Below are 14,734 nucleotides of genomic sequence, written 5' to 3' on the forward strand. Positions count from 1 at the left end.
GAAAAAAGAAAAGTAGCTGATTATTGCAACAAAAAAATCTTTATAAAAAAGAATCAATAACTCTCCCTACATAAATTATTTAAAAAAACACCAAAGAAATCTGTATTCTTGAGTCTTAGACCTTTCCAATGATATATAGTTTGTCATGATTCGATTAGAAATTACATGCACAATATTGACGCAAACTTAGGTGTCCCGTATACGGAACAGGTGACAGTTAACAGGCTACGAAGGTAAGAATTAAATGTTGTCTGTGGGGTGACTGTATACTTGTATATTGTGACAACGTTTGTGATGGCATGTTCCTTCATTTGTGTTCAGGTGAGGAGAAAGTCAGTATCAGACTGAATCTTGAGGCAGAGTTCCACTTTACTCATCTCATCATGAAGTTTAAGGTACAAATGAAAGTGCACGTCTGTATAACAGAAAGGAAGCTTCCTCACTGTCAACCAGATTACTCTGTCAAACTTTGTCTTCTTCTAACATCTCCACAGACGTTTAGGCCCGCTGCTATGTTGATAGAACGCTCTGCTGATTTTGGCCGCACGTGGAGGCCGTATCGCTACTTTGCCTACAATTGCACCAAGACTTTCCCCACAGTCCCTGCACACTCCCTTCTCTTTATTGATGAAGTCATCTGTGAGGAGCGTTATTCTGACATCGAGCCTTCTACTGAGGGAGAGGTGATGTGCATACACACATTTCTGCTTTCGTTGTTACTTTTGAATGCAGTGTTCACTTGTAGTCACACTAATACTGGAGATTTTTTGTTTTAGGTCATTTACAAAGTGCTTGATCCGGCAATCCATGTCAAAGATCCATACAGTCTTGAGATTCAAGGTTAGTGTGGTACTGCATCCTATCAACGCATTTTATAAAAGACATATATAACCAGAGTCCACAATTAAATATTTCTGGCCATAAAACTTGATTTTGCATTATTACTTTTTGCTCCTTTTTGTCGTGTGTATAGCAAACAGCACAGGTCACTGTCTGAATCATAGCATGTCAAATGAAACGCTTTCTGTGAACCAAAAAGTGACAGAACTGCTACCCCAGGGGTTAACATTTTTTTTGGGGGGGGGGCGGGGCGGGGAGACAATTTTCCAAGAGGACCCCCTCAAAATAATCACAGTTATTAAGCATACGTTTAACACAATTTTCACTCTTACTAAAGCATGTTTATTGTTTCTTAAACCACATACTCACACATTTCATGGTGATAAAAACATATTTTCATTTTGAATTATTTGAAAACCACGTATCCTTTCAAAACTATTTATTTAAAAAAGGTTTCTTTAGGTGACTTAAGTGTTCTAATAAAACAGCAACATATTGTTATGTATAGCAAATGTGACCCTCCAGGCAAATTGAGTCACAATGAGTAAAAAAAATGGTATGCTTGTTTAAATTATTTAGCGGACCCCCTAGCTATGGACTGCGGACCCCACTTTGAGAACCTCTGTGATACACATCAGTGATTTTGTTCCTAATATTTTGAATTTATTTACTTAATGTGTGAAATAATCCATAAATGTGTTCCAACACTGATGATGCATTTTCCAGTCTCAGAGTTCCATGAAAACCTTCCAGGCAGCTGTTGTTTTGTTTACTGTCAAAAAACATTTTTTATCCTGTGCACCAAGCAGCTTTCAAACAAAAGCCCACTGACAATCTACTCCTCAGATTTGTTGCGGATCACTAACCTTCGGATAAACTTCACTAAACTGCACACTTTGGGTGATAACCTGCTGGACAGACGGCCTGACGTGCTGCAGAAATATTACTACGCGCTGTATGAGTTGGTGGTGCGGGGGAGCTGCTTCTGCTACGGTCACGCATCAGAGTGTGCACCTGTACCTGGGGTCACCACCAGGGATGCCGGAATGGTAGGTGATCTCATACTTACACACAATCGAACTATTTAGTATCAGTGTTATCATTGATCAATTTGTCCTAGAATATTGAATCGTTTCCACTTAATAAATAGATTCACGGACGTTGCGTGTGTAAGCATAACACAGTGGGATTAAACTGTGAGCGTTGTCGAGATTTTTACAATGATGCACCTTGGAGACCAGCAGAGACTGATAATGCACATACCTGCAAGGGTAAGACACACACACACACAAATATTTAACAAATTAATCAACTATTATTTAAACCAAAATATGTATTTTTTTCCCCAGAATGCAACTGTAACGGTCACTCCAACAAGTGTCACTTCGACATGGCGGTATATCTGGCTACGGGTAACATCAGCGGAGGCGTGTGTGACAACTGTCTTCACAACACCATGGGCCGCAACTGTGAGACGTGTAAACCTTTCTACTACCAGGAACCGACTAGAGATATCAGAGATCCGGCAGCATGTATCCGTAAGCTATTCATGTTTTGCTTTTAAAAAATCCTAATACATCCGGATTTTAATTTTATGAAAGAGTACTCTATCACCTGTCACTCATGCTGTAATCTTGCATGTTGTGTTTCCTCTGTGTTCTCAGCCTGTGACTGTGACCCCGTGGGTTCTTTAGCGAGCGGAGTTTGTGACAGTCACACCGATCTGGATCTAGGGATGATTGGCGGTCAGTGTCGTTGCAAGCAGAATGTCAGGGGTCCGCGTTGTGACTACTGTAAAGAGGGACACTATGGACTCAGCATTGATGACCCACTGGGATGTCAGCGTAAGTATGCGTGTTAGTTCGCTTTGCGAGCATTTACTACTGTTTATGGGTGACGTTTAAACTGTCTTATCTCATTTGCAGAGTGTAACTGTGACCCCCGGGGTATCACAATGACGGGAGCCCCGTGTGATCAGATCAGTGGGGACTGTTCCTGCAAGAGATACGTGACTGGCCGCTACTGCAATCAGTGTCTGGTAATAGTTCATTGTCTCTTTAAACCAGTACTCTCCCATAAAATTAGATACATCCCAAAAGAGTTTCATATGTTCTCATTGAATTTGTAAGTTATAATATCGAAAATGCTAAATTTACACTAGTGTTGTCACAATGTCAGATTTCCACTACACTATAATTTTTTTTTTTTAAGTAGAAAATTGTATGATTCAAAATAATCATGAACACTGTTTATTATGTTTTTTCTCTTTTCTTTTTTTGACATTGAATTATGCTCAAAATATGAATGTTGTGAGGTGGAGAGAGAGGGTTCGTAACCAATCATATGTGTTTAAATTTAACACGTTATCTGTAATTGTGTTTTTTTTATATCACGGTTATTGACAATGCTGATTCATTGTGACACCCCTCATTCACATAAAGTTTACATCCAAGTTCAAAATTTTATAAAATGTCCAAAAAATCGTGTCCAATATATCTGTGCAATAATATGCATCATTTTTCTAATATTAAAATACGAAAAAAGGTAAAAGAAAATTCGAATTATTTCTTAAACATTAAGGATATTAGTGGACATATGGTTTTGGATCATTGTCTGCTCATCTCAGGTGCTCATGTGCTTGTGTTTGTGTACAGCCTGAATTCTGGGGACTGAGTAATGATCTGACGGGTTGCAGACCCTGTGACTGTGACTTTGGTGGAGCAACCAGCAACAGGTGAATCAAGTTTGTGTTTGTTGTGTCTGAGTTGAAATGCCTGGTTAGCAATAAGGAAGTGTCTGTTATCTGGGTGTAACTTTTATATGCCCTGTATTGATCTGGGGTATGAATACGTTTTGTGCATAAGTAATTCAGGACTGAAAACACAAGACTTTAATAAAAATAAAAGATTTAAGATTCCTTGATGTAAGCTTTTGTTTTGCACTTTCAGATGCATGATGGACAACGGTCAGTGTGACTGTCGGCCTCATTTGATTGGCCGACAGTGTGCCGAAGTGCAACCTGGGTATTTCTGTGCCCCTTTGGATTATTATAAATATGAGGCAGAAGGAGCCATCGGACGCGCCCCTGATGACATCACACTTCCAGTGCGTAAAGCTCAAATACAGCTCACTTCCTGAAATCTACTAACTAACACACTGATGCTGGCAAATGTTTATTGTTTTAACTGTTGGCAGTCTAAACTCTCAGGGGTCATGTTATATTATCAGGGCACTGCCATGAATCTTCCTCTGTTATGTGAGGAAGTGCTTATCTGCTGTTTAAAGTGATGCTGGTATGGGTCATGTGGAACAGAATCAGGCACAGCTCTAGAGAATAGAAGTGTGAACCCTATGATGATAAAGTTGAGCTGCTTCTTTTGGCCCATAACCTCCTATAAAGGTTCTTTGTGGGACATTTAGTCCCCACACTGTAGGGTTTACCAGGACAATTTTAAATGCTGACTGTGGCAAACCCTGTGCTTTATTTCTGGAGTTTATCATTCTGTTAGTCACGTTAAGGGTGTGAGGGTTTCGAACACTTTCAGGATACATTGGTGGCTTTCACAATGATGGTTGCACAGAATCCTGGTAGCGCACACACAAAAATGCAGAATTCTGCCTTGAGTCTATGGCTGAAGTGACCCAGAATGAGATCAGAGAGCAGCAGAGATGCCAACATGTCAGACAGTGTTATTAATGCCTGCCTCACATACATACACAAACACTAGCATTGTCTGCTTCACACAGTCTGAAGCTTAAGCAAACACACTGTCTGTGTGCCACTTGTTTCAGAATGGATGAAAATTGTATTCACACTGGGTACTTAAGTATAACATGTTTGGATTACTAGAAGTACTACTTACTGCATACTTGTAACTGCCCAGTACATGTTGTGGAATGCTTGCTATTTTAAATTGCATGTGACAGTATGCAACAGTACATTGTTGCCATCTAATTAATACAAAAAAATATTAATAACCTAAGAATGAATTTAGCCATTTTTATATAACGTGTGCTTTGTTGTTTAGGGCAAGGTGAGGCCTCAGGCTGAGACCGACTGCGTTCAGCATCTGAATAATCAGCTCAGAAGACATCGCCGCCACCGGCGCATCGCCACAACTCAGCAACAGAGGGCAGCACTGAGACGCATTCGACAGCTGCAACAAACTGTGAGGTTTAACAAAAATAACCACATTAGCCTTTAACTAAACACCTGTACTTAGTTTGATATCAATCTGTGTGGATTTTTAGCCCAGCGTGAGCACAGTCCACAGGGAGAGACAGCCCGGTCAAATGGTCACGTGGACAGGGCCGGGCTTCGCTCGGGTTAAAGATGGCGCTGGTCTTGAGTTTACCATCAGTAACATCCCTTACGCCATGGAGTATGACATCATGATCCGATACGAGCCAGAGGTGTGTGCCCACCCAAAATAAAAAAATATATATTTTTGGGTGAACTATCCCTTAAATAATCATAATGATCTACGTGTTTATATACAGTCTACAGAGGACTGGGAAGCAATTGTGAGCGTCACGTCTCTGAATCTGCCCACTAGTCTCCGCTGTGGAAACATGCTGCCCACAGAGCAGCTGTACACGGTCACATTGCCCCATCACAGGAGGTAATTCTGTTTTTGTGTTGTTTGTGTCTGTGCTTGCCTGTGTGTTCATCTGATACGTCTCTGAATGCTTTGTTTTTGGATGCCAGCTCACATCATGCATACTTTTACAAGTGTAGACTTTTGCAAGAGTGCACCGTTTTTTCTCTTGCCTTCATGAGAAACCGTAGTTGTTTGGATCATTTTCCTGCATGGCAGAGTTTTTAGGTGCCATTGTAATCGGACTCTAATCTCATTTCTGGCCTCTTCCCAAAGCTCAGGGAATGCAGGAGCTGGCTGGTGGCTAAACTAGTTTCAGATAAATTAGTCAGAATCTACATGTCCTCTTGTGCAAACACAGAGTATATTAAAAACTACAAGACTGATAGAGGACGTGAGAGAGGTGTATGAGAGGAAGAGAGAGAGAGAGAGTCAGGTGGGTTCAGTAAGTTCACCCTGGGTGAATAAGAAAACCTGTTAACAAACACCAGGAAGGAGAAGGTGCTTTTTTGGCACTGGCAAGAGTAGGTGAATGTTGCAACAGTGTCTACTGTACTTCATCACCATTACTCTGGAATGTTGTGATAGGATACAATATAGTCACATTATCAAGATGGGTGTGATCCTTAAAGTCCAAAGCCCATGTTTGACCACCAAACAGAATATTGTGTGCATACGCTGGTGGGCTACTTTCACTTGGTTACAATCACCTCAAGTGGCAACTCAGTAGTTGTAGTTGCAGAAATACATTGTGAAAAGTTTTCCTTCAAAACCATTCACCATAGCTGTGTGGTGGGTTGCCAGATCTCCACCAACACCAGCCCAATGGCAAAACAATCAAAACTAGCCCACTGCACGGCCCCCAGCCCAAACCCAAAATATTCCACTACTATACCTCAAATACATCAATTTACAGTCACTGTTATCCATGCAACACAATTTCTTCTCGAAAATCACTGTATTGTAGTAATCATAAGCAAAGTCTCTTTCCACAAAAAATCATCTTAACTTAGAAAAACAGAGGATTTGGCAACCCTGGTGATCTGACCAGCTTTGATTTGTTCAGCTCCATATCTGATTGGCTGATTTTGCTGCTTATGTTCTGCTGTGGATTGCCAGCTAGAGCTCAACCTGTACCACAAGACCAACAAAGTGACACCATATCTCTGTGTCTGAGATTCTTTGTGTATTTTGTGACGATCCATGTTTTGCATTCAATAACAGTAACTTTCAATCGTAAATTATCATAAATATGTGTTTGTGAAAGATTTCTATTTGAAAAGAAAAATGAAAGAATTCTATTACAATTGTTAATGTATCCTCGTTTATAACTTTTGACAGGTATATTCAGATGCCGAGGCCTTTCTGTTTTGAGCCTAACAACCGCTATGTGCTGTCCATCCGTTTCCAGCGTCATGGTGTCTCTCACCGACATCTCACAGCCTTTATACTCATAGATTCTGTAAGGTTTCTCTCCTTTTACCATTATCAGTCACTTTTCTGTAATGTTAAGAAAAGAAATCTGTTGTAAAAACAAACACTGCCCCCTTCTGGTGTAGTTATTATGAGGCGTTAACTTTTGGGTGATCCAATGATGTGTAAAATTGTAAGCACTTCTGTAATGACGTCAAATGCTTCATCTTCCTCTCTCTATCTTCACAGCTTGTGTTGGTACCCAAGTATGAAGAGCTCCAAGGTTTCACCGGAAACGACAGCCCGGACGAACGTCGGCGTACGGAGATGGAGCTATACATGTGTCTGGATTCCTTCATGACAGTGCCAATGCCTGTGCTGGCCGAGCCATGCACAAATCTCATCTGCAGCATCTCAGCTATAATTCACAATGGTGCCGTGGGTAAGTCACACAATGAAGAGAGTCACAGTGTCTTGTCCAAAACAAAATCCTTCTAATGAATATGAATATCTCATACTGCTTTTAGATTCTAGGTTCTTTATTGTTGTCAACATAATTTAAACTTCTCTGTCTCTGCAGCATGTGAGTGTGACCCTCAGGGTTCCCTGAGTACAGAATGTAAAAAAGTAGGAGGTCAATGCCACTGCAAACCCAACGTTATTGGCCGTAAATGTGATCAATGTGCACCAGGATCATTTGCATTTGGGCCAAATGGCTGCACTGGTAAGAAACATGTTATTGTCAGAAACTAAGCATTTTATAGATATTTCAAAATCATAGACTATAAGATTTTTAATGTATATACATACATTCTTATACTGCTTTGTAATGTCATTAAAATAGTTATTAGTAATGTGCAAAGTCAAATAATTTTATTTAGCTAAACTATAGATTCCATTTTATAGTTAAATGCAAATTCTCATCATTTTACTGCTTTTTCCTCTTTCTTCAACAGTATGTGACTGTCACTCACAAGGGTCTCTTGGACAGCAGTGTAACCCGGTGTCGGGCCAGTGTCCTTGTCAGCATGGAGCCGTTGGGCGTAAGTGTTCAGAGTGCCAGCCGGGTCAGTGGGGATTCCCCAACTGCAGGCCGTGTCAGTGTAATGGACATGCAGAGAGCTGTGATCTTGAAACAGGTGAATGCTACGACTGCAGAGACAACACATCAGGGGAGCTGTGTGACAGGTGAGGGACTGACTCTGGAAAAAAATTATAAAATAAATAAATCTGGACGTAAACCTAGAGCAAATTTTTCAATAATTTAATAGACAATTTACATGTTTAACTTCAAAAACATGTGTTTTTTATCTGCATTGAGTTTTTTTGTAACTGTTTTATTTGTAAACATTTCTTGGCCATACTTTTTTTTAAAAGTAAGGCATCAACTTGTATGTACTGGTAGACAATATACAGCTTACCTCACCAAACCCCCTGCAATTCCCTTGTGAACCACCAGGGGTTCGTGAATCTCCTACACGATCTCCTACAAAGGTATATTAACTATCCTCTCCTTTCAAACTATAGTTGTATGAATGGTTTCTATGGAAACCCATTAGTGGGTTCTGGCGAACACTGTCGACCCTGCCCATGTCCAGGCCCTCCCGACAGCGGACACTCAAATGGAGCATCGTGTCATGCAGATTATTCCTCCAACCAGATTCTCTGTCAGTGTAGCGAAGGATATGCAGGTAAATTAGTACCCGTATTTATATTATTTAAAAAGAACAAAAATTCTGTCATCATTTATTCACCCTCATGTGGTTCAACACCTGAATTGTTTTTCCTGTCAAACACAAAAGAAGATATTTTGAGAAATCTCCATGTAAGTCAATGGGGTCCAATCTTGTTTGGTTACCAACGCTATTCAAAATTTCTTCTTTTGTGTTCTGCAGAAGATAGAAATGAGGATAACTGAATGATGAAATACATTTTGGGTGAATCATCCCTTTAACTACGCTGTAACTATAACATTCTTATGAGGTAGGTGAATTACCTTTGACCTCTCTTAGGTCCACGCTGTGATCAGTGCGCCCCTGGTTACTACGGTAACCCAGAGCAGCCCAGCGGGTTGTGCCGTCGGTGCCAGTGCAGCGGGAATATTGATCCCCTGGACCCTGAGTCATGTGATCCACGCACCGGCCAATGCCTCAAATGTCTGTATAACACAGGAGGCCAGACCTGCTCTGAGTGTAAAACCGGTTACTATGGAAATGCACTTGCCCAGGACTGCAGGCGTGAGTACAGTAACTCTACAGCTTTATATGAACTAATCTTTCGAGCAATTTATCCAAAATTCTGAATTGTCGTCTTGTCATGCAGGCTGCACTTGTGTAACCGCGGGCACTTTAAAAGCACACTGCACTGATGGAGTGTGTCACTGTGATAGTCGCTCTGGCCAGTGTCCCTGCAAACCGAATATCATGGGCCACAACTGCGACCAGTGCGCCCCCAACCACTGGAACTTCGGCTCAGAGGGCGGCTGTGATCCCTGCGGATGCCTGCTTCCAAATGCCCTCAGCACCCACTGCAACATGGTACAGTATGATGTGTGATTTCATGTGACAGAGATTTCTCTCTGAATTTAGCATTTGATAACTGTCCTGTCGTCTTTATATTGATAGTTCAGCGGTCAGTGTCAATGTCAGACGGGTTTTGGAGGGACGCAGTGCAATGAGTGCGAGATGTTCCACTGGGGGGATCCCAGAGTGCGATGTGATGGTGAGTATTGCACACACACAGTGTTTTCTGCTTATAATTCTGTCTTTCTTCCTTTCCGTTTATAAGCCCTAACTTTACTTTGTCTTCCTCAGAGTGTAACTGCAACCCGCTGGGTTCAGAAATGGATCAGTGCAACCGCGTAACAGGAGCGTGTCAGTGTAAAGATGGAGTTGCCGGACGGAGCTGTGACACGTGTGCCCGTGGCTTTACCGGAACCTTCCCCAATTGTGTTCCCTGCCACCCCTGCTTCCACCTGTGGGATGATGCCGTGTGCATGCTTCGGCGGGATCTCACCCATATCAAGGATGTTATAGCCAAGATTGTGGAGAAGGGCGAGGTGCCCGGCATCAGCGACTCCCGCATTCGGGATTTGGAGAAGAAGCTGGAGCAGGTGCAGGATCTGATACGAGATGGAGACAGAGAGGGAACCTTTAACTTAATCAGCCAAACTATCGATGACTTGAGGTAAATGTCATTCAAATGAGGTGGAAGTCAGTATGTGGCGCTTTCACTTTAGGAAGATTTAAACTTTCTGGTCGTCTCCTCAGAGCTGAGATAGCGTTTACCGATGGCCGTTTGATGGGTGTGATTCGAGAGCTGAATGGGACGGCAGAACAGGACAATGCTTTGAAACGTAATCTAACAGCATTGGAGGGAGAATTGAAAGACTTGAATAATACACTTCAACAAATGCACAAACAACTGGAGAACTACCTCACAGCTGGGTTGGAAGGTACAGCGGATAAATATGAATTTGTATGCTTTTAAATATTAAATATTAAAATAAAAGAAAGTCCTACAGGTAAAGAATGACAAGAGAGTGAGTGATGACATCATTTTCATTTTTGGGTGAACTATCACTTTAAGTCTCTTAATTCTTAGATGTTACTCAAAAAACGGCAAAAACCTATTTTAATCGTATTGTTCAAATACACAAAGCATACAGTATGGAGGTGTATTGATATTGATATTTTATTGTTTCTTTGAATTCTTCCTGTTTCTTTGACTTTCAAATCAAGTTGATGTTTTTTGTCATTTCCTTCTATAGAGACATTTGAAAACGTACGCAAGTATTACCAGAGTTCACTGAATTCAGAACTCCGTTGTAATGCGTCTGTATATGGACCTGAGAGTCCAGTAGAACAGTCTCAGGACACACGCAATCGTACAGAAGACCTGCTGAAAGAGAACAAGGAAAGCTTTCTGCGTACACTCGCTGCCAAAAATAAGTCCCTATCTGAGCTGGACAGAAAAGCTCTTGAGATGGAGCAAAAGGTCAAGCGCCTAAGCAACAAGGTAGACACTTTGTCAAATGATGTGCAAAGTTAAATATGTGCTTAAATAGCAAAGACATCTTAAAAAATTGTCAACGAGTGCAGTATACTGTATGTACATTACATTTAGTTCATACAGTACTTGTGTTTGTTTTCTACAAAACAAGAACATATGTGAGATGTTTGTCTTTTCTTTAAGGTTTGTGGTGGTCACGCCAAGACTAGTGCAAACAGCAGCTGTCCAGGTAGTCCATGTGGCGGTGCTGGTTGCCGTGACGACGAAGGTGCGTTAAAGTGCGGAGGAAGAGGATGTAATGGCACTGTCGGTGCATCATTGGTGGCCCTGGGCCACGCCGATGATGTTCGGACGAACCTGACAGCTGCTAGTGAAGAATTACAAACAATGCTTAAAAAGGTAAAACTATGCTTTTGTAAACCTGTACAGTGCGCTCTTGTTTGTAAAAATAAATGTGAGTAATCTCTACCTTCCTCTTAGCTTCAAGACGTCACTGTACTCACCCAAAACGTGAAGAGGCAAGCAAAGAACACTCTTGATAAAGCTCAGAGCAAGAAGGAACTCTTTGAGAACTCCAACAAGAAACTGAAAGAATTCATTAAGAAGATCAGAGACTTTTTGATGGGTCAGACTCTTTATGCCATTGTGTTTTAATATAGTGGGATACATCGAATGAAAACATTTGGTGAGAATGATATTTTTTTTGCTAATTATAAAAAACTTCTATTGATATGTTCAGAGGAAGGTGCTGATCCAGAAAGCATAGAAAAGGTGGCCCAGCAGGTTTTGGCCATTACCCTTCCAGTCAACAGGACAGTGGTTATCAACATAGTCCAGCAGATCAAAGACAACATCGCCAACCTCACCAACGTTGAAGGCGTGTTCAACCAAACCTCAGAGCACCTGGCCAAAGTCAACGATTTGCTTAAAAGAGCACAAAACGCCAGGTAAGACATAGAGAGAGAAACGTTGTTTCCTTTTCACAGAAATCTGTATACAGCCAATGACTCTGTGTGTGTGTGTGTTTTTGCACAGTGCCCGAGCAGAAAAAGTGGGTGACAATATAAATATAACTAAAGAGGCGCTTGAAAGCTCTCAGGCAGCCATAAAAAAAGCTGAGGATGAAATGAACGGAGCGCTGGAGAACCTGAACACTGCCCAGAACATCACAACCACGGTACAAACAATCTGTGATCAAATTTTTTTTCCATCAAATGTATACCTTAAGCACACTGTATGTCACTTTGGATAATGAAATGCAAAAGTAATAAAAACTGAGGATGGAATCCATGAAATTATGTACTTTTGTGGTTTCTAAAATTCTGGATCTCATCTTTTACTTTCTACCACAAAATCCCATAAACAGGTTGACAACAAACTATTACATCTCAACAACACTCAGATGGATGTTACGATGCGATTGGCCGATTTATCCCGTGCAGTGGAGTTATTGAAGAATAAAACAGAGCAGAACAGAGATATGGCAAAAGATGCTAAGGCACAGTCGGTTAATGCTACTCTAGAAGCAGCTGGACTTCAAGAGGTACGTGTGTTTGTGTGTGTCCACCTCAAGTTGTACCTAATTCTGTTCACATAGCTGCTTAGTCATTAACTTTAAATGTTTATTTGTGTTTCTTAGGAACTTACCAATGCTGAGAATCTGTATAATGACCTAAAGAAGAAAATGGACTCTATGGGTGGAGCAGATGGAAATGTTAGCCAGAAAGCCACAGACATGAAAAAAGATGCAGAGGAACTACTCAAGAAAGCCACCAATGGCATGGAAACCCTTAAAAGTATGTGCACTACTGTATTAAACCTTGCTGAAAGTGACACCGTGTCTACACCGGACGCAATCTGCGCGAAGCACCACTACAACAACTTGTTCTTAATGGGCTTTTGGTGTTGGGCTTTTGGTGTCGCGTCCGGTGCAGACACAGTGTCACCATGAAACACAGGTAGTTTGCTATAGTGACAATAGTCAGTTATACACTTTATTAACAATTACACAAAAATATTTGACTCAGAATCAAGATTTATAGCTGTAAAGGGATTAGAAAAATTATTGAAACATCTTGACTTGCGCTGTTGTTTACTATTACATTCAACTTGCAAAGTGTTGCGAATATATCTGATCATACTTGTTAGTTTTTAAGTGCCTATGTACTTGGCTGTTTTCTCATCCGTTTATTTTTTTCTTTCTTTGAAGAACTGGAGAGAAAGTTACAGAAGAATGAACAGAGGATGCAGCAGCAACAGGACGAACTGGCAGATCTGGAGAAAAATGTTACAGAAATCAGAGAATCTATCCGCATTAAAGTCATGAGCTACAACAACTGTCAGTAGAGATACTGAACTACAGCAAATCTGAATTTACAAATAGGCAACCAAGAATAAGTAACAAGACTCCTGCAAAAATGTCAAGTTTAAAAATGACTTGCTGAAGGGATTTAGAATTTCCAAACTTGAATATAAAACACCCGTTTGTGTAATTGGGCTGATTGGGTAGGGTTCATATTGTTATCTGAAATGACGTATACTTTATTAAAGAGTACAAAACTAGGGAGTTTTAAGGTCCTACTTTGGTTTATGTAGTGTCCAACAACAAGCTAATGTACAGAGAAGGTGTAAAAACACTATTATTTCGTAATAATAGGTAATTTTTCTTACCTTACTTCTTGACTGACTCTCAAATGGTTCGTCTGTCTAATCCCCTCCTTTCCGCTAGTCTGATGTGATTGGTCAGATGGTCTAGTCTGCTGTGATTGGTCTCCCGCGAATGCTACATTGTTTGATGGAGAAGAGTGAAGTTTTCGCGGGCAGTCCTAGCAAAAGAAGGCGGGGACTATCGTGACATAAATCAGCGGCGGTTCGCGAATCGGACTAGGGACGACTCGTTTGCGTGATTCAGAGTCGACTCCCTTTTTTCCGAGCCAATAACTTTGTTTTTTTTTCATTCACCTTCGGATTTACAACTTGGAATTGGCACATTTCTTTCAAACACGTCAACATGACACACTGCATGAGATGAAATTTTCATGATCTCAAGTTATGTACTCTTTAAGAAATGTAAAAGAAGTTGTGGTAAACCGTTGCATGTTTTGTGGAAATATCTGTTTACTGCCAGTGACAAAATGTTTCTTTTCAGGACTAAAACATTTCAGCATTAAGTAATGAAAAATATCATATTGATGACAAATTTGGAATGAAGCACTAGGTCGTGTTTACCTACAGTAGCTATTGCACAAATGCATACGTTTACACATTGTGCCTATGCCCATATAATGTTGATCTATACTGAGTGAAAACATGGATGCATTAAACACCTATTATATGGAATCGAAAAGATGTTGTTTAAGTTATTACAAGACCATGTAGTATGTAGTAAATCGATACTACAGGTAGGGGGCGATAGAGAATGTCAAATAATGCAGATTCTAATAAAAGACTGGGACATATCAACAATGAAACTAGTGTTTACTATTTTAATCCTTATTCCGGAGTGTCAGGACATTTTACGATATTCCCTACTGAAGCTTCAACTTCTTGCCCGATCACCATGTCATCTGTGCCTCCCTGAACTTCCCGTCATGCATTTATTCATGGTCAGTAATCCTCTCTGTTTGCATCGGTGGTTTTGACTGAAGATTTGTACTTGTTGAATCACGTGTTACAGCTTTTTATTTACAGTACATTTCTCTTGACTGATCTGACTAGTCCTTTACTAACTCGAAAAAGGAATAAAATTGCGTCACATTCTACACACTTCCACACAAATAATCATTACGCTTTCCTAAACTCAAATCTATTTAAAACAATAAATGTGGTATTGTGTAACGTTTGATGAATTTTGTAAATGTAGAAGAGAATCG

General features: G+C 40.6%; 1 protein-coding gene across 2 annotated transcripts in view; it reads left to right on the plus strand.

Moving 5' to 3' along the window:
* lamb2l (laminin, beta 2-like) overlaps nucleotides 1-14,201 on the plus strand; it is a 31,426-nt gene extending 17,225 nt beyond the window's left edge. For both annotated transcript variants that reach the window (XM_056732443.1, XM_056732442.1), the window contains exons 5-35: nucleotides 322-395; nucleotides 495-683; nucleotides 777-840; nucleotides 1,687-1,889; nucleotides 1,991-2,111; nucleotides 2,190-2,378; nucleotides 2,505-2,684; nucleotides 2,766-2,878; nucleotides 3,495-3,574; nucleotides 3,789-3,945; nucleotides 4,869-5,009; nucleotides 5,092-5,253; nucleotides 5,341-5,462; nucleotides 6,780-6,900; nucleotides 7,101-7,293; nucleotides 7,432-7,575; nucleotides 7,808-8,039; nucleotides 8,379-8,542; nucleotides 8,864-9,088; nucleotides 9,174-9,388; nucleotides 9,476-9,572; nucleotides 9,665-10,037; nucleotides 10,121-10,305; nucleotides 10,621-10,868; nucleotides 11,046-11,261; nucleotides 11,343-11,487; nucleotides 11,602-11,809; nucleotides 11,898-12,039; nucleotides 12,229-12,405; nucleotides 12,502-12,658; nucleotides 13,072-14,201. In XM_056732443.1, the coding sequence (XP_056588421.1) occupies nucleotides 322-395; nucleotides 495-683; nucleotides 777-840; nucleotides 1,687-1,889; nucleotides 1,991-2,111; nucleotides 2,190-2,378; nucleotides 2,505-2,684; nucleotides 2,766-2,878; nucleotides 3,495-3,574; nucleotides 3,789-3,945; nucleotides 4,869-5,009; nucleotides 5,092-5,253; nucleotides 5,341-5,462; nucleotides 6,780-6,900; nucleotides 7,101-7,293; nucleotides 7,432-7,575; nucleotides 7,808-8,039; nucleotides 8,379-8,542; nucleotides 8,864-9,088; nucleotides 9,174-9,388; nucleotides 9,476-9,572; nucleotides 9,665-10,037; nucleotides 10,121-10,305; nucleotides 10,621-10,868; nucleotides 11,046-11,261; nucleotides 11,343-11,487; nucleotides 11,602-11,809; nucleotides 11,898-12,039; nucleotides 12,229-12,405; nucleotides 12,502-12,658; nucleotides 13,072-13,208 (5,174 nt within the window). In that variant the 3' untranslated portion in view covers nucleotides 13,209-14,201. The remainder of the gene's footprint in view (nucleotides 1-321; nucleotides 396-494; nucleotides 684-776; nucleotides 841-1,686; nucleotides 1,890-1,990; nucleotides 2,112-2,189; nucleotides 2,379-2,504; nucleotides 2,685-2,765; nucleotides 2,879-3,494; nucleotides 3,575-3,788; nucleotides 3,946-4,868; nucleotides 5,010-5,091; nucleotides 5,254-5,340; nucleotides 5,463-6,779; nucleotides 6,901-7,100; nucleotides 7,294-7,431; nucleotides 7,576-7,807; nucleotides 8,040-8,378; nucleotides 8,543-8,863; nucleotides 9,089-9,173; nucleotides 9,389-9,475; nucleotides 9,573-9,664; nucleotides 10,038-10,120; nucleotides 10,306-10,620; nucleotides 10,869-11,045; nucleotides 11,262-11,342; nucleotides 11,488-11,601; nucleotides 11,810-11,897; nucleotides 12,040-12,228; nucleotides 12,406-12,501; nucleotides 12,659-13,071) is intronic.
* Nucleotides 14,202-14,734: the final 533 nt, after the last annotated feature.

This window comes from Triplophysa dalaica, chromosome 20 (assembly GCF_015846415.1).
Source record: "Triplophysa dalaica isolate WHDGS20190420 chromosome 20, ASM1584641v1, whole genome shotgun sequence".
Classification (NCBI taxonomy): domain Eukaryota; kingdom Metazoa; phylum Chordata; class Actinopteri; order Cypriniformes; family Nemacheilidae; genus Triplophysa; species Triplophysa dalaica.